This window comes from Antedon bifida, chromosome 10 (genome assembly GCF_963402885.1).
Source record: "Antedon bifida chromosome 10, ecAntBifi1.1, whole genome shotgun sequence".
In the NCBI taxonomy this organism is placed as follows: domain Eukaryota; kingdom Metazoa; phylum Echinodermata; class Crinoidea; order Comatulida; family Antedonidae; genus Antedon; species Antedon bifida.
This window is the reverse complement of record NC_136235.1, coordinates 13,342,711-13,366,726: the sequence shown is the minus strand read 5'-3', so window position 1 is coordinate 13,366,726 and position 24,016 is coordinate 13,342,711. Positions and strand designations below refer to the sequence as shown.

Sequence of the window (24,016 nt, the reverse complement as noted above, 5' to 3'; positions counted from 1 at the left end):
ATTGCAAATACCATAGAACATGGATAGAACCACCTATTAATTGGACACCATTGGGACCAACATTTTCCCCCAAAGTGTCCCGTCCCCTTAATAGGGGTTAATATATCACCCGTGAAGGTGTCACCTTATTAATGGGGTGTCTTGTGAATAGGGGTGTTCCAAAGTAGGTGTTCTGATGTATATACAATTTGCTACAACCTAGATTGGAATCCGGTACGGGAAAACAACTACTTGGCATGGCGGAAGTATTGCATATAATGAGTAACGTCGGATGTTCTTACATTGGTTGGGTGCTATAGGCCTACTTACAGAGGTTGTTGTTCTAAACCTGATTCCTCTGAATTCACTCTGAACTCAACTTATTGCTTCATCACCGAGTAATTTATCCACCCATCCATGCTTTTCAAACTGAACAAAACGAACTGTTAGTATAATCACGGTTGTTTTTCGTCTTTACTTCCTGAACTAAAAACTGCGTTCGGTCGTTCGGTGAAATTGCCAGCGTCTTATTCTTGTTTTTGAAAATTCATATCAGCCAATCAGAGGCAACTTGTGTTGTAGCTCGTATACTATTTTTCAATATGCCAAGAATGTATTAGTGTCCCTGGTAGGCCTATTAACCTATTTTACTGTAGGCCTATATGCCCAATAACTATTAATAAAGGGATCTGATGGGGACTAAAATTACCCACATATCTCTTGATTTTCCATAATTTCGCTGATAAAAATGTTGCTTAAAGCTCAGGTACAGTCATGAATTTTAAATATAATATTTGGTTAATTGTACATAAATCAAATATTGTAGGCCTACATAGGCTAAATCATGACAAAAACATGGTCGAACAAAAGCAAACAAATATGAAAACCAGACATTTTTTCAGAAGTTTTTCTGTAATTGTCTTTGACATTCTGATGATACTCTAAATGTTTTTTTGACAAGAACAATTCCCATCCAACTTTTTCCAGACCAGTACTTTAATTCTCACAGCAGAATCCACGCAATAATTTGCTATAGGTTAAAGAACTTTGACAGCTTTTTTTTTTTGCGTGATAATTGAATTAAGATTGGAATGTCGCCCTCATCCTTCACTCTAGATCACGCATGCGCTTCTTGTATAAGAGCTAGTTGCTTAGCGCAGGTAAACTCCTCTCACATTTGTAAACAATCAGTTCTGACTTGCTAGCTATATTTTTATTTTAAAACTCACTGTATATCAAACTGAATAGCATGAGTGTAAGAACATATAATCCGTCAGTAAGAGTGGGAAACTGGAGTGAAGACATATGTCTTGAAGAGGTTTGTAAATTTGTAGAACACGATCGGTTTTAGGCTACCCTCCTAGCCTAGGGTAGCCTAAAACCGATCGTGTTCTAGGCCTAGCCTAGCCTATTATAGTATAGGCCTAGCTAGTCTAGTAGGCTAGGCTTAGGGCCTAGCTAGGCGTTCTCTAGCTAGCGCTCTCTCTGTAGGCCAAAACTCCTACCTAGTACTGGTAGGCCTATATTTAGCCCTAGAGAGGCCTCTACTAGGCTAGCTAGGCCTAGTAAAGTAGCCAATGGTTTGTAATGAATTGTATATTATTGGCAAATGTTGCTGGTTTGTGATAATAATAATAATAATATGAAATTGTTGACAAACAATTGTCTTTTTGTTTTTGATCAAAATTGCTAATTCAGTTGTATGATAAAGTAAGTACAGAAAAATGAAATGTTTAACATTCTAATAAAAGAAAGTATGTTTTATGGTAATACAGTAGTTATCTGGGGTAGTAACAGTAGGCCTAGCTCTAAAAGCTAGGCCCCTGGGCCCTAGTCATTAATTTACTGTATTTATTATTATATTATTATGTTCATTTATATTGCTCATGCCTAATGCTTGGGAAATGACAGGCGTATTTTGTTTGATGCTTATGTATGTACAGTAGTACAATAAAAAACACTTACCTAGTTGCGTGCTTTTATAGAGACGTTTTATTGTTGCTATTCTTCCAAAACCTTGAATCTACATTTTTTGCTGCAATTGAGTTATTATTATATTATACTATACAGGCATACAACTAATTAATGTTTAGGAGTGCAATAGGGCAAATATTTCATGAGATGAAAGTGTCATCTCTGGTTAGAAAATGAAAGACCAAAATCTTGTGTATTTTTGTTTTGAAGCGAAATAATTTCAAAATATTTAATAAAAAAAAGGATTGTCATTGGAATCTTGATATTTTTTCTAATTTATTACATATTTACAAGCAATAAATACAAAAAAGACAAAGTACAGTATTACTATGTCCAGTCAAATTTTTTTTTGATGTTTTGAAAGAATAGCAACAATTTGAAGTTTTAGTTTTTTGGTAAAACAGTAGTAATTATACACTTGTTGTCAATTGTATGACCCACTATACGACCGCCGGGAAAGGTGCATTAAGGATGCGTCATTTACAAATAATTATTGACACAGGGGTGCTTCCAAAAAAACCTAAATGGTACGTCACATCAATAAAAATGGTGTGTCAATGTCCGTCAGTTAACCACCCACCATATCATGAAAAACATGGTACAATACGTCATTGTTCTTTAAAATGGTCACTTAAAGGTAAGTCACTTTTTTGATATTCATAGGGTGACGCACATCGGACAAATGACGCACCTCTCTCTGGGTCGTATAGTGGGTCATACAATTGACAAGTGCATTAATATTTGATCTTGTATACACTTTAATCTGATGCCAAATGTGCTTTTCAACATTTTTGCATAGCTTATATCAATCAGTACTGTAATGCTTAAAATGCTAATACTGTAATATCTAATATTTATTTTGTAAGTTGAACTCTGAATCATATAATACAGGTCTCATTAAAGATGTATTGTCCCCCTGAAAAAATAATTCTTAAAAAAAATTTTGTTGAATATTCCATTTTAATGTAACATAATATTTATCCACTTTGACCAAAAATTGGATCGGAAAAAAAATGTATTTACCTGAAAAAAATGTAATTTAAATCAAAAATGGTCAAATTGGCTGCCAGCCAATGGATTTTTGGTTGAATTTATTATTTTGTCATTTTATAAGTGATAAGTTTTTTTTACATGGAGGTGAATAACTTTATTAAAACTACAAAATAACATATTCAAAGTCTAATTTAATTAATCTTCATTTTTCATGTTTTTGGGGGACAATACATCTTTAATCAATGAACGAGTGAGTGTCTTAGCGGTCAAGACAGTGGAACCGTAATTACGTAACCATAACATCAGCACAGGTTCAAGGCTCAATAACTACATGGTTCTGGTGGTAGAACGAGTCTCGGATAAGGACTATAACCCGTAGGTCCAGTGTACACTTCTCCAATGTGCACTTTAAAGAACCTAGTACACATTTGAGACAAGTTGGGGGTTACCCCGGTGTACTAGTCCACACACACACAGCTACTGTCAGACACCGATACCCACACCAACTCCTTTAAGAGCATGGTGTGGAGGGTGGTTGGACACTCAGTTGGTACTAAAAACAAAAACCAACTACTAGGGCCATCCAGCAAAACCCCGCCAGTGCGGAGAGGAGATATTGCTTATGCCTGTGTATCATATCATGATGAATACTACTATTGTATCTCATATGCTACGCCCCAACAATCCTCTAGGTCATGGGACAACTAGAACTACCTCTAGGTCATGGGACAACTAGAACTAGAGAATCAATGAGCCCTATTAATGGCTTTTGTGTCAAAAATAAAATGTTATTCAAGGGGGTCGGGATGGGTGGCAACATGGCTTTTTTGAGTCTTTATATCAACTTTGGGAAGAGTACATTAAAGAAGGTTTTTTGTTTTGTATTTGTACTGTAGTATACAGTATAATGGTAGTTCTAAAAGATTAGTTTTCAATGTTGTTGCTTGCTAAACAAATAGCAGTAAATTAAAATTGAGTATTTTACTGTATATAGTAGAATAGTATCTTTCTCTATGGCTACAGCACAGTTTAATAACATGTTTTCAATTGCCAAGCTGTATCAAAAACAATATTTGATATCATTATTTATTTTAGGATACACTGAAGGATCATTTAGAAAAGAGAGAACGAGGCGAACTACTTATCCAGAAATCCTCCAGACTGTCAGAAACTATATTGAAACCAGTAAGTTTGTTTATATATAAAAGTATTTGCTATATTATCACCAAAATAAAAAAAAAAAACAATTAAACATCAAAAATACAGATTTACTTACTCATCTAAAGTTGGTTTATTAATAACATATAATAATAATAATATACAGTATTATTATTATTATATTTATATTTTAATTTCCAATTCATCCTTTTTGGCTGCTATGTTTTATAATTATTTTTTTTTTATATATAAATACCATTAAATAAAATTTCTTTTTGAACAACCAAAAATAGTATAAGCGAACTTACAGTACGTTTCGAAACCTATCAGGTTTCATTCTCAACTGGCGTTTCATCGTCTAGCGTTGTTAATTCCATGACAACGATGAGTTGGTATAGCGCCACCAATAGGTCCAAAAGGACGTGCCCCCTTCTCCTTCTTCAATAGTTGATCATAAATGTGTGATAATTCGTGGGCTCCTTCATCTCTGTTCATGATTTTTCCATGTTTTCTGATGTTGATCGACTCTTTTATTTGCCTTTTTTGAGTGTTGCATTCTTTCTCAAGGATAGCAGCGTTCCAATCAATGAGGTGATTGTGTTGTAGTGCATGATCTGTTATTGCAGATTTATGTATGATTGAAGATGTAGACGATCTTTGAGCCCTAGTTAAAATCCCTCCCGTGTTGTTTTCTGTGTCTGTGCGATGTTCTTTTATGTGTGTTTTTAAAGCCCTCCCTGTTTCCCCTATGTAAGCTTGTGGACAGTTCAAACATTGTAGTTTGTAGATGCAACCGCATACTTGGTCTTTTTCGATGCGGTCTTTCGGATGAACGAGGTTTTGCCTGATCTTATTAGATGGGATGAAAAAGGTGTCAATTTGATGTTGGTTGAATACTCTTTTGGACCTATTGGTGGCGCTATACCAACTCATCGTTGTCATGGAATTAACAACGCTAGACGATGAAACGCCAGTTGAGAATGAAACCTGATAGGTTTCGAAACGTACTGTAAGTTCGCTTATACTATTTTTGGTTGTTCAAAAAGAAATTTTATTTAATACCTATTCCACAACTAGATGAAATTTTTCCAATATATAAATACCATTATTAATTTTTTTATGTTTTTCATTGTTGTACTGTAGGTTGAACTATCAGTAACTTCTGATGGATTACTACATTTTGGCGATGTTGTCATGGTAATGAATGAAGCACCACGCTTACAGGTTGCCACAAGCTTTGGCGACATGCCGCAAACATCAAGTGCGTTATCTGTAAACATGGCAGAGAGTAAAATACACGAAGCATTAAAGTTTGAGGGTAATTGCAGCGTGTCTGCCTCAAAACTCTTACAACCATGCGCACGAAATACCTTTGTTATTTCACAAGTGTAAGCACCATTATCATCTCTTAATTAGTTTAATTGTGTTGGGAGTACTATAATACAAAAATGTATAAATTATGCTCATACACAAAATTTACTATGATTTGAATTGTTTCATGTTAATATCAGTGTGACAGATCCAGCAGACTAGATAACATCTTCTCGGATGGACTATAAACCGTAGGTCCAGTGTACACATATGATCTATCTCAGGTGCACTAAAGAACCTAGTACATGTTTCCAGATGAGTAGGGGGTTACCCTGGTTTACACACACACAACCACTGTCGCACACATCCACTGGTCATAACTGGGCTCATTGTGCAATGGGACTGGACCGTTTTAAAGGTGTTCACCACCTGTTGGTCCCATCCTTCACTATGTTATGTCTAGTTCTTCGGATGTACATCTTAGTGAGAAGTTAAACATAGCATCACTATGCGTACAAGATATATTATGAAGAATATAATGTTCAGGATACTATATGTTAATTTATTTAATATTATGTTTTAACAGAAAAGGCTCCAATATTCCAACAGGATCACCATTAGTGTATAATCAACATTTCTACTTACGTACTTTACCAGGAGTCGGTGGTGATGTAAGTACTGTATAACAGGAATTACATTACAATGCATTAAGTAACTGTACTGAACACTCAGTACATTGAAACCACCTATGTTGAAGAATTGTGCTTTAAATAAAGATATAACAAAGTAATAAAATAAAACTTTCGTAAAAAAATCAGCACAAGCTTGGCTGTTGAGAGAAATGAACACCAGGCTATTGATCTGGAGATAGTGGGTTCAAGTCCCACCAGAGAATTTAAAACATTTTCGCCAAGAGTTCTCAATGTACTGAGCATCGGCGTACATTGCAGTAAACACATCTAACTTAAATTAGACCCGTCAAGAAGGAATCACTTTTAAGTGGTCTTTGCAGTTTTGTAAATTATTAAATAATTGTTTTTTAGCTGATTATGAAGAGTGATATTGCAACATTCCAGTCGTCTGCCAAGAAATCTCGTAAACAATTGCTGGAGTTTAGTGAAGATGATTCATCGTACATAGGAGAATGGAGGATTCTTTGTTTTAACCCACAATTAAGAATGGAGACCGAGGGTTTACCAGTACAGGTAAATACAAAAATAAGTAATACATATTTATAAAGCACTGTTTATGGCCTAAAAATACCCAAAAGAATTAATGAAACCAGTATAGTCGGTCATGGACCAGAATACCTTTCTAAAAAATGCATTTGCTTATTTAAAAATGCACACAAGCCAGAAGTGTACCTTTGGAGAAAAATTGTTCTACCACCAGAACTATGGCCGAGGTAGCCAATATATGGCTTTAATCTTTTAACAAATCAGCAACTAAAATCCCCTAGACAGTTAGAGGAAAAATGGCAAAATCAGCACTGTGGTCATGTTACAAGAGTTGTCAAAACAATATAGATTATCTGATAAAAATCCTAGAAAGTAGGAAACATTTTGCCATTTTTCCCTTGACTGTAGAAAAATTGTATACATACCATACAAATCACTACAAAATAGATTTGGAAGTGTCTTGAAGTGCTTGAGAGATTTACACTGACTGACAGAATAAAATACATTACTTTTCTTTTACAGGCAAATCAGAAGATAATTTTCAATCATTGTAAGACAAATCAAGATCTTTGTGTCATCTCAAATAAAATTGTTAGGTAAGGCTATCTTTTAATTTTTAATATTTTTGCACACATGGCATGTCATACATAATCCAAAATGCCACTGGTTCTTGTAATCATGTCTCATTGCCATTTTTAATAACGAATTTTTCATGTTTTATATCTAGAACTGCCTTTGGAGTCGACTACGAAGCGGTGGCATACACTGATCTTGATTCACATAAAGCAGAAAAACCCAATAACCATTGGATTATGGTAACTGGTTCACCCAGCGAGCCGAGGACACCGGCTCAAATTCTGAAAGTCGGTGAAACACAGTAGAGGGCAGTCCTAATATAGAATATTAAATAATACAATTTTAGTAATTAAAACATTCTGATTGAATGACCAGATAAAAACTTATTTATGAAGAGCGATTTGGTTATCTTTTTTTTATTGTATTATTTGTGTGGGATCTGAATGAAGACTCGAGCTAGCTATATCCTAGCTTCTTTGTACTTGGGGGCTCCCATCATCAGCCGCCAATTTCACAACGCTTATTCTGCTTCACTACTGTCGGAAAATAAGTTGAATGTTGCGAAGGTTTATATTTTATAATAAACACTATATAAATGTTAAAACTTGCAGCTATACCCTTTAATGGGAGGAAAATTTGTTTGAACAACAGTGATGTAACATGTTTAGGCATGCTTTAGTACCATTCCAATTGACATACACATATTATTTACTGTTACTTTACTCATGCTCGACTAAATAATTAATAATATGTTCCATGCTGTCTACCTTTAAACAAGGCTTTGCTTTACATAACTTTAGTGTACACAGTACTTTAGTTTGTATACCTTTATACAAGACCTTGCCTTATACAACTTTAGTGTGTACACAGTAGATATTCTACCATTATACTTTTATACATGGCTTTGCTTTACATAACTTTAGTGTGTACACAGTAGGTAGTATACCTTTATACAAGACTTTGCCTTACATAACTTAAGTGTGTAAACAGTAGGTAGTATACCTTGCACAACTTTAGTGTGTACACAGAAGGTAGTATACCGTTATACATGGCTTTGCTTTACATAACTTTAGTGTGTACACAGTAGGTAGTATACCTTTATACAAGACTTTGCCTTACATAATTAAGTGTGTAAACAGTAGGTAGTATGCCTTGCACAACTTTAGTGTGTACACAGAAGGTAGTATACCGTTATACATGGCTTTGCTTTACATAACTTTAGTGTGTACACATTTGGTCTTCTACTTTTATACCCATGGTTCATTTGCAAAATCTCCCCAAAAATTAAATGCCCAAGCCATTCCATACTTTCACCAAAGACAAGCTAAAGCAACAATATTCTTTCTAAAAATTGTAAATACTGTACCATGTAATTATTGTAGTATTGTGGTAAATAAAATCAATTATATTGTGGAATATAGTTTTTGTCTACGTTGTACATATTTGGTTTTTTTTGTAGGTGATATTGATTTTATGTACATATTCAATACAAACAAAAAACTAATGTACCATAAATATCATTTGATATATTTATTGATTCTAGAATGTACCAAAATTTTGCTTTCAGATAAAATTTATGTAAAAAAGTACCCAGTTAGAGGAAAAATGACAAAATCAGCACTGTGGTCATGTTACTGTACAAGAAGAAAGTAGGAATCATTTTGCCATTTTTCCCCCTGACTGTACCATTATATTTTTAATTGTTACTGCTCTGTAGACCACTGTCTCAAACTTGTTCACGTGATTCTAATGATAAGGATAACTTGTTGATAAGGTAGTCCTCTTTTTCTTTGTTACTATGCGATTCGCTCCATTCTTTAGTTTTTACCTACGTGTAAGGAAACACAATCATGAATCAACGAATATTGTTACCGTATTAATTAAAAAGTTAGAAATATAGTTGCTATAAATAACTGAATGACTGTAAAATATAAAAGCTATATATACATATTAAGTGATCATTTTTTATATTAACAAATAACAGACACTTGTGTTATATTATCTTTTAAGCTCTGTCTACACTATCAAACTAGTTTGACAAACAAGTGTGATGTGCTAAAATATGGTACTGATATTCCCAAATATGGTAGTGATATGACATCATCATGTTCATATATGGGTACATCAAATTTTTTTTGCCAAATAAATTAACATTGTTTATTTGCAAAACCGATTTTTACATCTCACCTTTTACCATATTTACATGTGCCTGTAAACTGATTAAAACAAGCTATAAACTCGCTCTGTAAGCCAAGGGCCAGGGGCCTCTGATTGCCCCAGCTCTCGCCGTGTTGATATGCAACGCAAGTTATCAACGATCACGCTGGGGCGGATCCAGAGGGGGGGTCCACGGGGTCCGGACCCCCCCTAAATTTTAAGGGTGCCCTTTTTTTAGAGGTTCAATATTTTATTTGTGTGACATATTTGTGTGTATATTAGTATGCACAGAGTAGGCTACACTAACCCCAAAAATAAAAACAGAAATTTATCACAATGAGCGCGATGTTAAGTTACGGCGGCCGATCAAAGAGCATCGTGAGAGGTGGTGACGCGTGATGATCTCTACTTAAACTTCTAAAAATAGATCGTTTCACATACTACAGAGGGCGCATATAAACTTTTTACGATTCAACTCCGCGTACGTTACCATGCGCGCTATGTCATTGACTCGATTATTTGTCCATTGGTAAACACATTTTTATGTATTATTATTCTGAAAATAATTGAACTGTAAACATAATTCTTTTGAGTATTTGTTTATTTACATATCATTCCATCAGATCAACTATTTTTTATTTCCATTACATCCAACCAAATATGTAAAAAATGTAGTTAAAATATCGTACTATCTAGCGCGTACGACCATACGCGGTAGATTGTTTACTCAAAAATCATCGAAATTACACTATTCAACCTTGTTTTTGTAGTTGAGCCTCTCATGACCTGGGATTTGTTTGTCTTCCTATGCCAAGATAATATAGTTCTACAAGTTGAAGCCATGTGCTTTTTTCTCTGAGAAATATTTATTATAAGTGCCAAAAAAATAGTTTTTTTCTCGATATGAAGCCTTTATTATTCAAATCTTTTAAAGAAAAATCACACATACCATAAAGAAGGTTCATTTATTTCATTTTTGAAACAATATTTGTGAAAATTACGTGAGGCTCAACTACAAAACCACCATTTTGTGATATGATGTCATCGTAAGCCAATCAAAGCTGAGCTTTCCCGCGATCGGCAGAGCTCACGGTTGAATGATTTTGGATTCTGGCTATTTGATTGGTGGACGCGAATCACCCACAGCGGAATGTTTTCTCTCGCGTGTACCAAGAAGTCACGTGATCTCTCTGTACTGAAACGGTACTACACAAATTTAGAGCAATGAATTTGTACGAATTCCGTTAAATAAACAACTCTATATATTTTAAAAACATTTAATAACATATTTTATTGATATTTCCAATGTTGATATATAAAAGAAATTACTATAAAACGTAATTATATGTAATTATTTTAGCGAAAAATGGCGCAATTTGTTTACAACGTTCGTGGCTAAAAACGATCATTTTCGGCAATGTTTTAGACCCTATATTTCGAAAACTACAAGTCAGATTTTCGTAATTCTTTCTTTATTGGAATATTGAAACAAAATAACAGATAATGTTTAAATTGGTTGAAAAATAACAACTTTTAATTTTGCATCGTTATACCCTGCTAATAAGTGTCATTTCCGGCGAACTAGAAAGGTGCCATTTTATCATGGATTTTGCGTGCGAGAGTGCCATTTCCGGTCATCTAAGTGTGTCCTGTAACAAAATTCGCTTCGCCACAACCCCCACCATGGGGGGGCTGTGGCTCAAATACTCAATATCTGATGTGCCCTTTTTATCGGCGGACCCCCCCTCTCAAAAATGTCTGGATCCGCCCCAGTCACGGTAATCGGCGTACAACAGTCATAATGAATCGCTAGATCCGCGGCGTCTCACACATGATTGTGCTCATACAGGGAGGGCATTTTAGCAATTAAAACTTGATGGTGTCAAAGGTCAAGTCAGTGACAAACAACCCATGCATAGATCAGGTGATAATCCAGTGATAATTAATAACAATATAAGAATAGCTTTTGAAAATGACAACCATGTTATCATTATCATTTGATTCTATGTTTAATTCAATTTAGAGAATAATAAAAATAAATGTACTGTACTGAGTAAGGCTACGTACCTGTTTAACAGTATACCCTAGCTTTTGAAGATGTCTAACCTTCATCGCTTGTGAACCATGAGGTGTGTCAGAATCCTGAAGACAGTGGCTTTGAGAGATTAGGAGCACGGCCAACCTGAAACAACGGATTAAAGACATAACAGTACTAACACTGGATTAAAGACATAACAGCACAACAGTACTAACACTGGATTAAAGACATAACAGCACAACAGTACTAACACTGGATTAAAGACATAACAGCACACCAGTACTAACACTGGATTAAAGACATAACAGCACAACAGTACTAACACTGGATTAAAGACATAACAGCACACCAGTACTAACACTGGATTAAAGACATAACAGCACACCAGTACTAACACTGGATTAAAGACATAACAGCACAACAGTACTAACACTGGATTAAAGACATAACAGCACACCAGTACTAACACTGGATTAAAGACATAACTACACACTAGTACTAACACTGGATTAAAGACATAACAGCACACCAGTACTAAAACTGGATTAAAGACATAACAGCACACCAGTACTAACACTTGATTAAAGACATAACAGCACACCAGTACAAACACTGGATTAAAGACATAACAGCACACCAGTACTAACACTGGATTAAAGACATAACAGCACACCAGTACTAACACTGGATTAAAGACATAACAGCACACCAGTACTAACACTGGATTAAAGACATAACAGCTCACCAGTACTAACACTGGATTAAAGACATAACAGCACACCAGTACTAACACTGGATTAAAGACATAACAGCACAACAGTACTAACACTGGATTAAAAGACATAACAGCACACCAGTACTAACACTTGATTAAAGACATAACAGCACACCAGTACTAACACTGGATTAAAGACATAACAGCACACCAGTACTAACACTGGATTAAAGACATAACAGCACACCAGTACTAACACTGGATTAAAGACATAACAGCACAACAGTACTAACACTGGATTAAAGACATAACAGCACACCAGTACTAACACTGGATTAAAGACATAACAGCACAACAGTACTAACACTGGATTAAAAGACATTTAAATCAAGTCAAATTCTTTATTCCCACATGGGGCAATTTTAAAACTAGGAATGACTATAAATTATAAAGTACTGTACATAGTAACAAAGAGTCAAACTACAGTACCACAGTATATGGGACTCATATACTCAGACTCTGAGTGTTGTAAAAAATGATGGGAAATGAACCTACTTAGTTGTTGGCTCTGATTCAGTGTTAGTCTCTCCACCAACTTTCATTGGTTGACCATTTTTGTCCAACAGCATTTCTATGTCTGTAAATGAAAGGCTAATAGTTATATAACACAGTATTTAAATTTTCATTCAACAATTTATCTAAATTATAAAAAAAATAACATTTTTAAAATCTTGCTTTAATTTGTTATTAAATACACAAACAATAGAACCAGATCAGTTTGGAAAAGTAGAGTGAATCATGTTGTTAAAGAAGTTTAATGAAGAAAGGTATAAAAGTAAAGGTAGTAGGTAGGAGTATTAAATTCACATTCTAAAACCCCCAAAATCAAGCACCCTATTCATACTTACGATTGGGTCCTGGGTCGGTCAAAATTAATTTTTTTGGGCAAGATCCAGCGTGTTTACACTTGCATTCTAAACGATAGCCCTGAAGATTCATTTACTTCATTTTTTCAAGTCATTGGTCACGGCTCACTGGATAAGCCGACCCAGGGCTGGCCTAACTTTATGGAGTGTTTACACTTGGCTAGCCCAAATCGTAAGTGTAAATGGGTCTTAGATCTGCCGTCACTGTCTTTACCTGCAACTGTGCTAAAATAGCCAGCATGGTTGAGTATACAATGCAACTTGACAAACTCTGGACCGCCAGCCAGTCTTTGCAGACTCTCTGAAACTGCATTCACTTCAATCTTAAAATCTCTTGTAAAGGAATGTTCTTGCAATGTTCCATTGTGATATAAAGCATCCTAGTAAAACAAATTAAAATAGTTGATATGTTTGAATGCACTCATTCATCAACACTTGATACACAAACAGTTGTGTTGGTAGTCTATTTACTTTTGGGTAAACTGAAAATATCCTATCTTCCTCAAAGAGAGATGTAACTTGAAAAGTGAATTGTACGATTCATACTACATACAATACATTCTTTTCCGAGAAATAATGTAGCATGCAATATACAGTACCATATTTTGCTGTTGAAAGACTAGAAATACCTGTAGTGTACATTATTGCAATTCAGTGATGTAACCACAAGAAATAAAGTGGTGCAGGTTGGCAAAAGAAAAAAGAACAATCCCCTGTGCAACCCACAGTGTTGTCAAAGGCCTCTGTGAAAAAGTAGTCCGGTTGAAACCTTTACCAACCGTATTGGTGACTACGGCCCTGCAACGCATGTATGGTCTTTGAGACAAAATGAGCTCATGGCAACATAGTTCCATTATCCCAAGTACTATGTTGTTACCTTAGCAAATAGTTTGTGACCACTGTATTCAGGTTTGTCAATCTCAATACAGGTGCTGAGGAACTGTAGATGCTTCTCTACTCCAGGTGGTGATCTCTCTGTAAATGCAAATGTTGTTGAACTCAATTATTATTGGCTACTTCGTAGCTTTATGGGACACTCGGCTCGAAAAGGAAGGCAACTTAATGTATCACTGCAGTATCATAGTGTGTTTGGTAGCCAATATTATTGTTCATATCATTCTACTGTAATTTTGAAAGACTTTTTTAAATTGGAGAGAAATCGCCACTGCATAAAAAAAAAAGAGTGTACACAAACCCCTGCCTAAGTCTATTGTTAATGCACCCTTGTTTGAAATCTATCTAAATCTAATGGATCCGTTCCTGGAAGTCTAGTACAAAGCTGTAAAAAAGGTGTGCAAGACATTTTTCAATGCTGCAATGAATTTAAAAAGTTTGTATCATGCAAAATGTATATTTAGGAATAAGATTTGAAAAACAATACTGTAAAGGTGTATACTGTACTTACCAATGCAAAATTCCAGAAATTCTGGTTCATATAGAATATCAAGTAGACTGTCATAGTACCTGTTGATGTAAGCAAGAGAGATGAGCGCCCTCAAGAACTGAAATGGAAATTGCTGACATTGCTGTTTGCGCTTTAGCATTAGGTCAACACACTTTTCAAAAAAAGTGTCTGCATCAGAAGGTTCATAATTTAATCGTGTAAATGCCCTTAGCAGCATCCAAGTGCTTTTGATACGAAGCTTTGTTGTAGTTTCTTCAACAACCCTCTTTGCCACACTGTCCATGAATGGTTGACTAAGAACTCTGAATCTAGACAAAGCAAATGCATTGTGTGCTAGCATCTCTAATGTCATGTCTGAAAACTTCTCTGGCAAATGTTTGACTGCTGCCTCTAAAAACTTGTGGTGGAAGAAATAACATCTTGATAAACTTCGAAGAACAACTGTTAAATCATGTGCAGAAATGTCTTGTATATTCCGTGACACACGGTCCCCAATTTGATACATTAATTTGTCATTATTGTCAACTTTTCCTTTACATTTTATAATCGCAGAGCAGATTATAATAACGCCATTTAAAGAAAGACTATCAACATTATCCTCAATCAATTTCAAAATGTCATTTAAAAAAGGCATGGGGACATTTTGATATATACTGATATTGTAACAAAGTTGAAGAATGTTTGGTGTTGAGAGCTGGGTTACAACGTTACTCATGACTGCCATCATCTTCAGATGATAACTTTCAGATCTGTAACCCGATACTAACCACCAATCTCCAACTAGGAAGATGTTGTTTAATGTCAACGTCTCTATTCTCTGAAGGCACTGTGATTCCACAATGTGAATATTCTTAATATCACATTTCATTCTATACAACAAGATAAGTGCATCAATGAACGAGGCGTCCGACATCGAATTTAACTTCTCTATCAATAATGAAGAAACTTCACCTTGAGATGTTTTGCTGGTCAAGACATCATTGATGGTCATGTCTTGCAAACCAATGTGTGCCATCAAGCCATTAAAGTCAATAACTTTAGAAAAATCTTCACTTTTATAATTCTTCTCTACGATCTTCATACTTGTGGATAATGATGGAATATCATCAAGGAATTTTCTTCTAAATCGTGAAGCTTTGATTCCCAATATACCTGGCTCTATGTTTGTGTCATTTCCAGGAAAGGCAATATTTAGTACGTGTTTAGCAGCATTACTTCGTTGAGTAACGTACACACGTGATTTCCATTTCTTCTTCTGTTTCTTCCTAGCAGAAGTGGCAAGATTTTCCTTGACAACTGAAGTTTCTGCAACCTCTGGAGGAAAAGAGGTTGATGATTTACAGTATGAGCCTAGCAGTATCTTGCAAGTGCTCACATGAAGTGGTCGTCTTCTTATTAATGTTGACAACATTATTACAAGCCTCAGATGAACACTATTCTGAAATAGATTTAATATTAAAACTTTGTTATGTATAGTCATGCTTGTTGATTATAATATGGATGTTTACACTTGGACCTACTCAATCATATGTCCAGCATCCTTTTTTCACTAATTTTATACAAATTGTCTACGGTGACTAGAAATACTGAACGTATGACTGTCAGCCGCAAACCTGTACAGATATTTTGGCAATGGATTCTGATACTCTTACCTTTTGCCAAAGGGGAATTTTTTAATATTTAACAAACAAATAATGTGTTTGGAAATGCTTGGAAGGTGCCTTGCATCCACTACACATGCAGATGCCCAAGATAGTTTTTAATAGCACCCCCTCTATAGCCTGGCTGTGCTTTTATAAATTCTCCCAAAAGCCAAAACTTCTTCAAGTTTGGACCTTTGTGGCCCACATAATAATAAAATATTTACTCCTCATATCATTCATAAATACTAAGTTCTACGATTTTGAGAAAAGGATGCAGAATAGGGGTCAAAATCTCCACCCTCTGTCCCTTCAATTAACTTCCAAATAAGATAGTGTAACATTAACATTAATCATTTTAACCAAAATTAATTTAATTCCAAACAAAACAAACTGATTAGGCATAAATCTTATAATTTTTTTTAATGATAATATGCAAATTTACTTTACTATACAACACATTTTAGATTGATTGAAAACATAATTTTTTAAATAATTGTTTCCCATCCCTGTTGGGTTGTTTATTATACAGTAGATATTCCATGTTCAGATTGATTATGTTAGGTTCACTTTGAAATACTCATTTACTACAGTATTACGACTTGACCAATGTTCTTTAAGTTATTAAGAGGCAGATGCATCTACATTGTATTGTAAAATTGCAGTTTTCAAATTTAATCTGCAATAATAATAGGAGCTGCATTAGATGGTAGATTTCCAGTTTCTAAGTTAGTATAATCTTGTATCAGTGTTGATAAACTCTCAAGACTTTGAGAGAAGATTTCATTATCCATTCCATCGATGCTTGTGTAGTGGTGAATATGTGCTTTACGGCGGTACAACTTCACAAAGCGGTCTTTCAGATTTTGCATACTGTGGCGGATACAAGTGTTGTTAGAAAGCGCAACCAGAGCTTGTTGTTGTCCAACTGGTGCTACTGAACAAAGACCAGTTTTCCATCCATCCGTGTTCCAATGGATGAAATTCAATGATGGTCTAAGACGGTCGATATTCCGTCTGAGATCAGATAGTTCTATTTTTCCACGGCACATCAAAGCGCATGACAAGTACATAGAGTTTCTGGGGTCTGCCTTAATCATCTGGTGTTCCCTGAGGAACACGTCAGTGAAGAGTTGATCTAGTCTCCTTAATGGCATACTAGATCCATCCTGAACAAGAGGAGTCTGGCTTGATACCAAATAATGTAACCTTGGAAACGGAACAAGATTTGTTGTAATTTCATTTATATCCACATTGAGAGCGCCTTCAAAACGTGAAGAACTTGTAATATTCAACAACATTTTTCCAACGATATCATTCATTGAATCGTACGGATTCTTGTCAGCTTTATCTTTTCCTTCCTTGCCAAATTTCATTGTTATATCCATAAGTGCTTGGTTCTCAAATGGCAAAACACAATCTGCATGTTCCGTTAACTGATTCATGGCAAGGACCGCATTATACGGTGATGTCACAACATCATCATCAGCGGATGGATACACTGCGGTGACAAAACGATAGATATCTGGGTAATTATCTTGCAGCATGGACAGTATGGAAGTCCCAACACCAGATCCAGTTCCTCCTCCCATGGAATGAAACAAGAAGAAGCATTGTAAACAATCACACTGCTCAGCAGCACGGCGTACACATTCCTCAATTCGTTCTCTATACTGTGCACCAAAATGCAAATGCCCAGTAGCCCAATTGTTCCCAGCACCAGAAACATCAGTCAACAGTTGTTTCTGATCAAGGAGTTTTGCCAAAGGGCCTTTGAGTAACTGATTGATGACACCTTCTTCCATATCTACAAGCACAGCTCGAGCTTTTATGGATTCACTTAAATTATCCGATAAATTGCCTGATTTTGACTGCATAAAAAAGCTGTTCCAAGAGTCGTCCCTAGATCCATGTTTCCGATACTGAGCATGTTCCTGTAATGCAAGGTCCCAGAATCGACATCCTATCTGGTTGCCACACTGCCCAACTTGTATCACTATAGATTGTGTCATTTTAATTTCTGTAAAATAAAATATAAACTTCACTATTGCTAGTTTTTCTTTCAGTTTAAGTAAAAATATTGATATATTGCAACAATTCCAAATTTGATCAGCAATGCAGTACATAGACTAGACACTCTCCTCCTATAACAATGCACCCACTTAAAAAAGGTTACGTATTGTAGACTATAAATCAAAATTTTCGTTTATAGTTGTCTGATTGGCAACACTCCTAGGCGTTATAATTTATTGATTTTCTTTCGAATGGAAGGGAATTTTGCTCTCACATAGTCACCACGGTGCCGCTGGTCAAACTGCGCTCCTCATCTCTCTCAAATTCTAGGTAGTGGAGTCATATTAAGGTTGTCGTCTGGGTTCAAATCCTGTCACAGTCATTTCTTCTCCATTCTCCAAAGAATTTCAACCAATTTTAAACGCGACTGGAAAATCTGTCGTTGTTGTTGAGTCAAATGTGGCCACATGTGCATCTAGTAGATTAGGACTAAGGGAATCTCTTGTCAGGCTTCAGTTCAATAAGGATGAGGGCTCAGACAATAAAAGTAGACATACAGTAGCCCAGAGTATATAGTAGTACTGTACTAGCTAGGGCCTAGGGAATCTCAGACCTATAGCCTATTTATTCAATCAGTTTAGGGGTCCTCCACTAGCTAGGCCTACTGTATATTAATAATGCACTTGTCAATTGTATGACCCACTATACTTACAGAGTATACGACCCCCGGGAGAGGTGTGTCATTTGTCCGATGTGAGTCATACCTTTAAAATGTACTGTATACTGTACCATGACGCACCCCTGTGTCACAAAATTGATGTACTTTTGTTATAAAAATAATGCACAAGTGAAGATACGGCGCACTCTAGGGTATCACACAATGGTGAGACGTCGCATGTTGCACGACATTGTGTATACTATACTCGACCGAGAGTGCGCCGCAACTCCACTAACGTACGAATTTAGACTTGTGCATTATTTATTTTATATGAACTATTTTCACAACCTTTTTGAGGGTGAATACACCTATAGGCCTAGTAGAAAGAAGCTAGGCCTACCACGGCAAGCACCTCTGCTCGACGACCAAATTAGCGCCTAGCAAAACAGTCGTGTACTAGCAGAATTGACAAGATAAATGTGTTTTGTTTTAAATTTGCGCAATCAGTATTCTGCAATGCGGTTTACACACCATCGTGCTGTTATGCTTTTTGCTGCACACTTTTTGCACGCCCGTGCATGATAGTGAAAAAGAGCGCACACGTGACTCATTCAACCGCGACTGATTGGCTACATCTTTGCTTGAACCCATGGTAATTGTTATAAAGTGACAATTTCAATGACGCACCTAAAAACAGTGACGGACCTTTTAAAGAACAAGGACGCACCATGACTCTCCTTTTGTGGAAAAAGTGACAGACATTGAACAGTAATTAAAGCCTATAGCCTAGCAGCTAGCTGCTAGTAGGCTAGTCTGAGCCTGAGGCCTACTTATACTAGCTTGGCCCTCTTACCTCTAGTAGAAGTAGGCCCTAGCTAGGCCTATATATAGGCTACTAGCCTAGCTAGTACTACTAATAAGATAGGCCTAGCTAGAGGCCTACACTACAGCTGCTATTGCTATAGGCCTACCTACTACACTAGCTAGGGCCCTAGTTACTAGCCTAGTAGTAGTACTCTGAGCTCTCTAGGCCTAGCCTAGGCCTATTCAAAATATAGCTTGGATCAGCTTTTTTCAAAGCTACTGACTCCTCTAGCATCATAGGCCTACCTTTTCAAAATGTTCGTGTCACCGCCACAGACGTCTAAAGTCTAGAGCAGCCTGATTAAGAAGGACTAGCCTAGGCCCCAGACCAAAAACACGTTTTTGCGTGAACTACAAAACGCTCGACGAAATAACAGAGCCATATATAGCTCTGCGAAATAAGAAGGTGGTGCGCCACCAAACGATATGACCGGCCCGAGAGAGAGATATCAAGATAGGCAGTTTGCTGCAGCACGTCGCTGAGGATATGCCCTACATATATTGCATTTTCCTTGAGGTATTGCCTGTACCATTTGTTCGTGGGTATTTGTTTTCCACTGTAATTTCGCGTCAAGTGGCGTTACTTTTGTGTTTCTAACTCACCGCAAACCGTCATATAAGTCTGATTACAGTATTGTGTGTGTGACGAAGAGGAACGCGACAGCAGCAAAGATTGTTTAATGCTGCCGTGTGTTTCGAGGAACGGGTGCTGTATGATGTAGGCCTAGCCCTCGGCCTACTAGAGGAAGGCTTGGGTGGGCAGGGCTTAACGTCTAAGAAACCTAGTCTAGGCGGATCGTCTAGGCTAGGCTGTCTTTTCAATTCATTAATGGTATTTTTTAACTTATGTAGCCTAGCCTAGGCCTGGTTAATTAATGTTGAGCCTAGGGGCCTAGTAGCTACGCCCTCTAGCTAGCTAGCTAGGCCTATACTATAGTGGGATAGGGTAGCCCTACTAGCTAGAATAGAAGAGTGTAGCAGTAGTAGTAAGTAGGCCTAGTAGTAGCAGGTAGGCGCGCCCAGCCCGACCTACTATACTACTACTACTAGGCGGGATGAAGCAAGCACCTAGTAATAATAATACTCTTCTAGGCCTACCCTACAGACAGACTTTTTTTAGAATAGAAGTCATACTAATTTACACACAGTATCAACCGTTAGTGTTTTACGATATATTATACAATGTCAAGAAGTAAATGCTAGCTAACATTATATTTATTAATCAATGTTATACATGTACATTTTAATTTATACATTTTTACAATTTAATGTAAAAATACTCTGATTAGGTTTATTCCAAAACTGATGACCAGCGCCCTCTGTTATATTAATTATGGTATAATATTCATATTATCATACTCGTCAGAACAAGTGCATAGGTGTGTTATTTGTATACATGTTGCAGACTTCTAATCTATATAGAATATTTTATTTTATGATTTTTTTTCTTTTTACCGTAGGATAATAAAAATCAGCTGTACCAAAACACTTTCATGACCTTGATTGAACTTGCAGTTGATAATGCCGTAAGGGCTTGTGATTTTAGCCAAGAAATTCAAATACATTTTCAGGTAAATGGATTTATATAATCAAAATGTCCTACAATAAAACCTGGTGAATAAGAATGTTTAGTTTTATTTATATGATATTAAGAGAAACTGTGGCTGATATAATACTTTTGTTTTTTGGTGCTCAATCTAGTTCCTGGTTGACATTTAATATTTGTTTGTTTCTTTTTAGAGTGTATGGTAGCTGAATTATTTTGTCTTGCATAGCTTGTTGGCTCCTCAACAAACTGCAGCATCTGTTGAAAACAAATTTGCAATGATGCAAAATATTAAGGTGCAAGATGTTATATATTCGTCTATTACTCTACAGTATTATTTAATCGGGTCAATTTATGTACAGTATCTTTTATTCACATATTATAAATATTAATATAACGCACTATCAAGGAAAAGTTAAGCAGTTTATTTTAGTTCCATGTGATGAACACTAATAAAATCAAGCTTATTTGAGCAATTGAATGCTATTTAATTAAACAGCATTCAATAGCATAATTGCATTCAATTACGTAATTTCTGTGATTTTCCCTGAGAGCGTGTTTTTAATTAAACAGCATTCAATTGCTTAAATAGACTTGGTTTTATCTTGTTTGACTTTACTTTAGTTCTATGTGATGAACACTAATAATTTCATTCAATAAAAATAAATTTAAAGGTACAGTTACGTAATTTCTGTGATTTTCCTTGAGAGCGTGTTTTTTAATTAAACAGCATTCAATTGCTTAAATAGACTTGATTTTTTCTTGTTTGAGTTTACTATAGTTCCATGTGATGAACACTAATAATTTCATTCAATAAAAATAAATTTAAAGGTACAGTTGCGTAATTTCTGTGATTTTCCTTGAGAGCGAGTTTTTTAATTAAACAGCATTCAATTGCTTAAATAGACCTGATTTTATCTTTTTTAACTTTACTTTAGTTCCATGTGATGAACACTAATAATTTCATTCAATAAAAATAAATTTAAAGGTACAGTTACGTAATTTCTGTGATTTTCCTTGAGAGCGAGTTTTTTAATTAAACAGCATTCAATTGCTTAAATAGACCTGATTTTTTTCTTGTTTAACTTTACTTTAGTTCCATGTGATGAACACTAATAATTTCATTCAATAAAAATAAATTTAAAGGTACAGTTACGTAATTTCTGTGATTTTCCTTGAGAGCGAGTTTTTTAATTAAACAGCATTCAATTGCTTAAATAGACCTGATTTTTTCTTGTTTAACTTTACTTTAGTTCCATGTGATGAACACTAATAATTTCATTCAATAAAAATAAATTTAAAGGTACAGTTACGTAATTTCTGTGATTTTCCTTGAGAGCGAGTTTTTTAATTAAACAGCATTCAATTGCTTAAATAGACCTGATTTTTTCTTGTTTAACTTTACTTTAGTTCCATGTGATGAACACTAATAATTTCATTCAATAAAAATAAATTTAAAGGTACAGTTACGTAATTTCTGTGATTTTCCTTGAGAGCGAGTTTTTTAATTAAACAGCATTCAATTGCTTAAATAGACCTGATTTTTTCTTGTTTGAGTTTACTTTAGTTCCATGTGATAAACACTAATAATTTCATTCAATAAAAATAAATTTAAAGGTACAGTTACGTAATTTCTGAGATTTTCCTTGAGAGCGAGTTTTTTAATTAAACAGCATTCAATTGCTTAAATAGACCTGATTTTATCTTGTTTGACTTTACTTTATAAATAAATTTAAAGGTACAGTTATGCAATTTCTGTGATTTTTCCCTGAGAGCGTGTTTTTTAGTTAAATAGCATTCAATTCAAATCCCCATTTTGTAACCTTGAGTGCGGGTCCATTTAAACAAGCTGGGCAAGCTGTAAATTTTATTAATCTACTATGTATGTATGCATATTGTTTACTAATTGAATTTTAACCCTAAATAACACTGTATAAGTAAATCTTTTATAAAATTTCAGTGGTTAGAGGTTCATATTTATTATTAGGATTTTTACAGGCACATTTAAAAATAGATTAGAAAAATATGGCATAAGCAGAATTATATCATCAATAAGAATATACAAAAGGAGCGGCGTGACGGGAAGAGACCAACCGGTGAAAAAGTACCTTTAGAGTGGTCAGAACACAATTACAAATTTATAAGTTTATTTTTGATTAATTATTGTTATATATATATAGGCCTATTACAAAGTGTTATTAAATTTGACGACATTTAGAGCATCGGCAACCAAAGAAACGCTCTACTGAAAATTAACTTTATCCGATTTTTATTTTACATCGGCCGGGTTTAACGCTAAAACCGCCTGTCCTATTCTATTCTGAATTGTACCACCAATAACACATGCTATCAAAGTGTAAGATAAGACAAAAACATTTCTCAGCACCAAATTTTTGGTTTGGCGGTATAAGGTACGACATTACATAATATTCAATAGTTTTGTAATTAATCGATACCATTAATTCCAACAAACAAATGGTAGGGCTACTTAAAAATTATTTATGTGGTCCATAGTTACCAACCGTCTCACATCGTTCGGGACAGCCGCATTTCAAGTGTTTTTTAATGAAACACGCGTTTAAACCTAAGTAGGCCTATAATACGATGCGTTAATATTTTTTATCACAATTTGAGAGGAAAATGCATTCAAATTAATTGGTATATTTTAAAAGTATAGAACATTATACGAGTAGGCCTATTTATATTATTACACCACACATCAATAAAATACGTAATATCAGGGGAACGTTACAATTAATGTGTCCGTGGTCGCTCGCCGTGACGAGGATGGGCTTATAACCATGCGTTTGTCATGATCGCAATATTACACATGACATGTGTGCGTTTATGAAAGGTAAACCCAATTTTCTTGCTATTGGTTGGTG

General features: G+C 35.3%; 4 protein-coding genes across 5 annotated transcripts; 2 read left to right on the top strand and 2 right to left on the bottom strand.

The window, feature by feature from the left end:
• Window positions 1–1,109: 1,109 nt before the first annotated feature.
• On the top strand, window positions 1,110–8,442 carry LOC144854274 (cilia- and flagella-associated protein 161-like). 2 transcript variants are annotated; one of them, XM_078712199.1, is made up of 7 exons: window positions 1,110–1,309; window positions 4,042–4,131; window positions 5,248–5,492; window positions 6,002–6,086; window positions 6,459–6,620; window positions 7,116–7,189; window positions 7,321–8,442. In XM_078712199.1, the coding sequence occupies exons 1-7, from the start codon at window positions 1,229–1,231 to the stop codon at window positions 7,472–7,474; spliced, it is 891 nt and encodes a 296-aa protein (XP_078568325.1). In that variant the 5' UTR covers window positions 1,110–1,228; the 3' UTR covers window positions 7,475–8,442. The 2 variants fall into 2 exon arrangements, with proteins under 2 accessions (XP_078568325.1, XP_078568326.1); XM_078712200.1 differs by having other exon boundaries at window positions 1,113–1,297.
• A 242-nt stretch (window positions 8,443–8,684) lies between these two features.
• On the bottom strand, window positions 8,685–20,241 carry LOC144854271 (FAST kinase domain-containing protein 5, mitochondrial-like). The gene is made up of 7 exons (XM_078712198.1): window positions 19,832–20,241; window positions 14,411–15,848; window positions 13,883–13,980; window positions 13,220–13,385; window positions 12,635–12,716; window positions 11,394–11,508; window positions 8,685–8,997 (listed from the first exon to the last, which is right to left on the bottom strand). Exons 2-7 carry the CDS (start codon window positions 15,819–15,821, stop codon window positions 8,896–8,898), a joined length of 1,974 nt encoding a protein of 657 aa, XP_078568324.1. The 5' UTR covers window positions 15,822–15,848; window positions 19,832–20,241; the 3' UTR covers window positions 8,685–8,895.
• Window positions 16,725–18,062, bottom strand: LOC144853482 (tubulin epsilon chain-like). Its single transcript, XM_078711178.1, has one exon. It carries the CDS (start codon window positions 18,060–18,062, stop codon window positions 16,725–16,727), a length of 1,338 nt encoding a protein of 445 aa, XP_078567304.1.
• LOC144853481 (uncharacterized) lies at window positions 20,073–22,015 on the top strand. Its single transcript, XM_078711177.1, has 4 exons — window positions 20,073–20,128; window positions 20,237–20,417; window positions 21,046–21,156; window positions 21,326–22,015. The coding sequence occupies exons 1-4, from the start codon at window positions 20,073–20,075 to the stop codon at window positions 21,335–21,337; spliced, it is 360 nt and encodes a 119-aa protein (XP_078567303.1). The 3' UTR covers window positions 21,338–22,015.
• The last annotated feature ends 2,001 nt before the right edge of the window (window positions 22,016–24,016 follow it).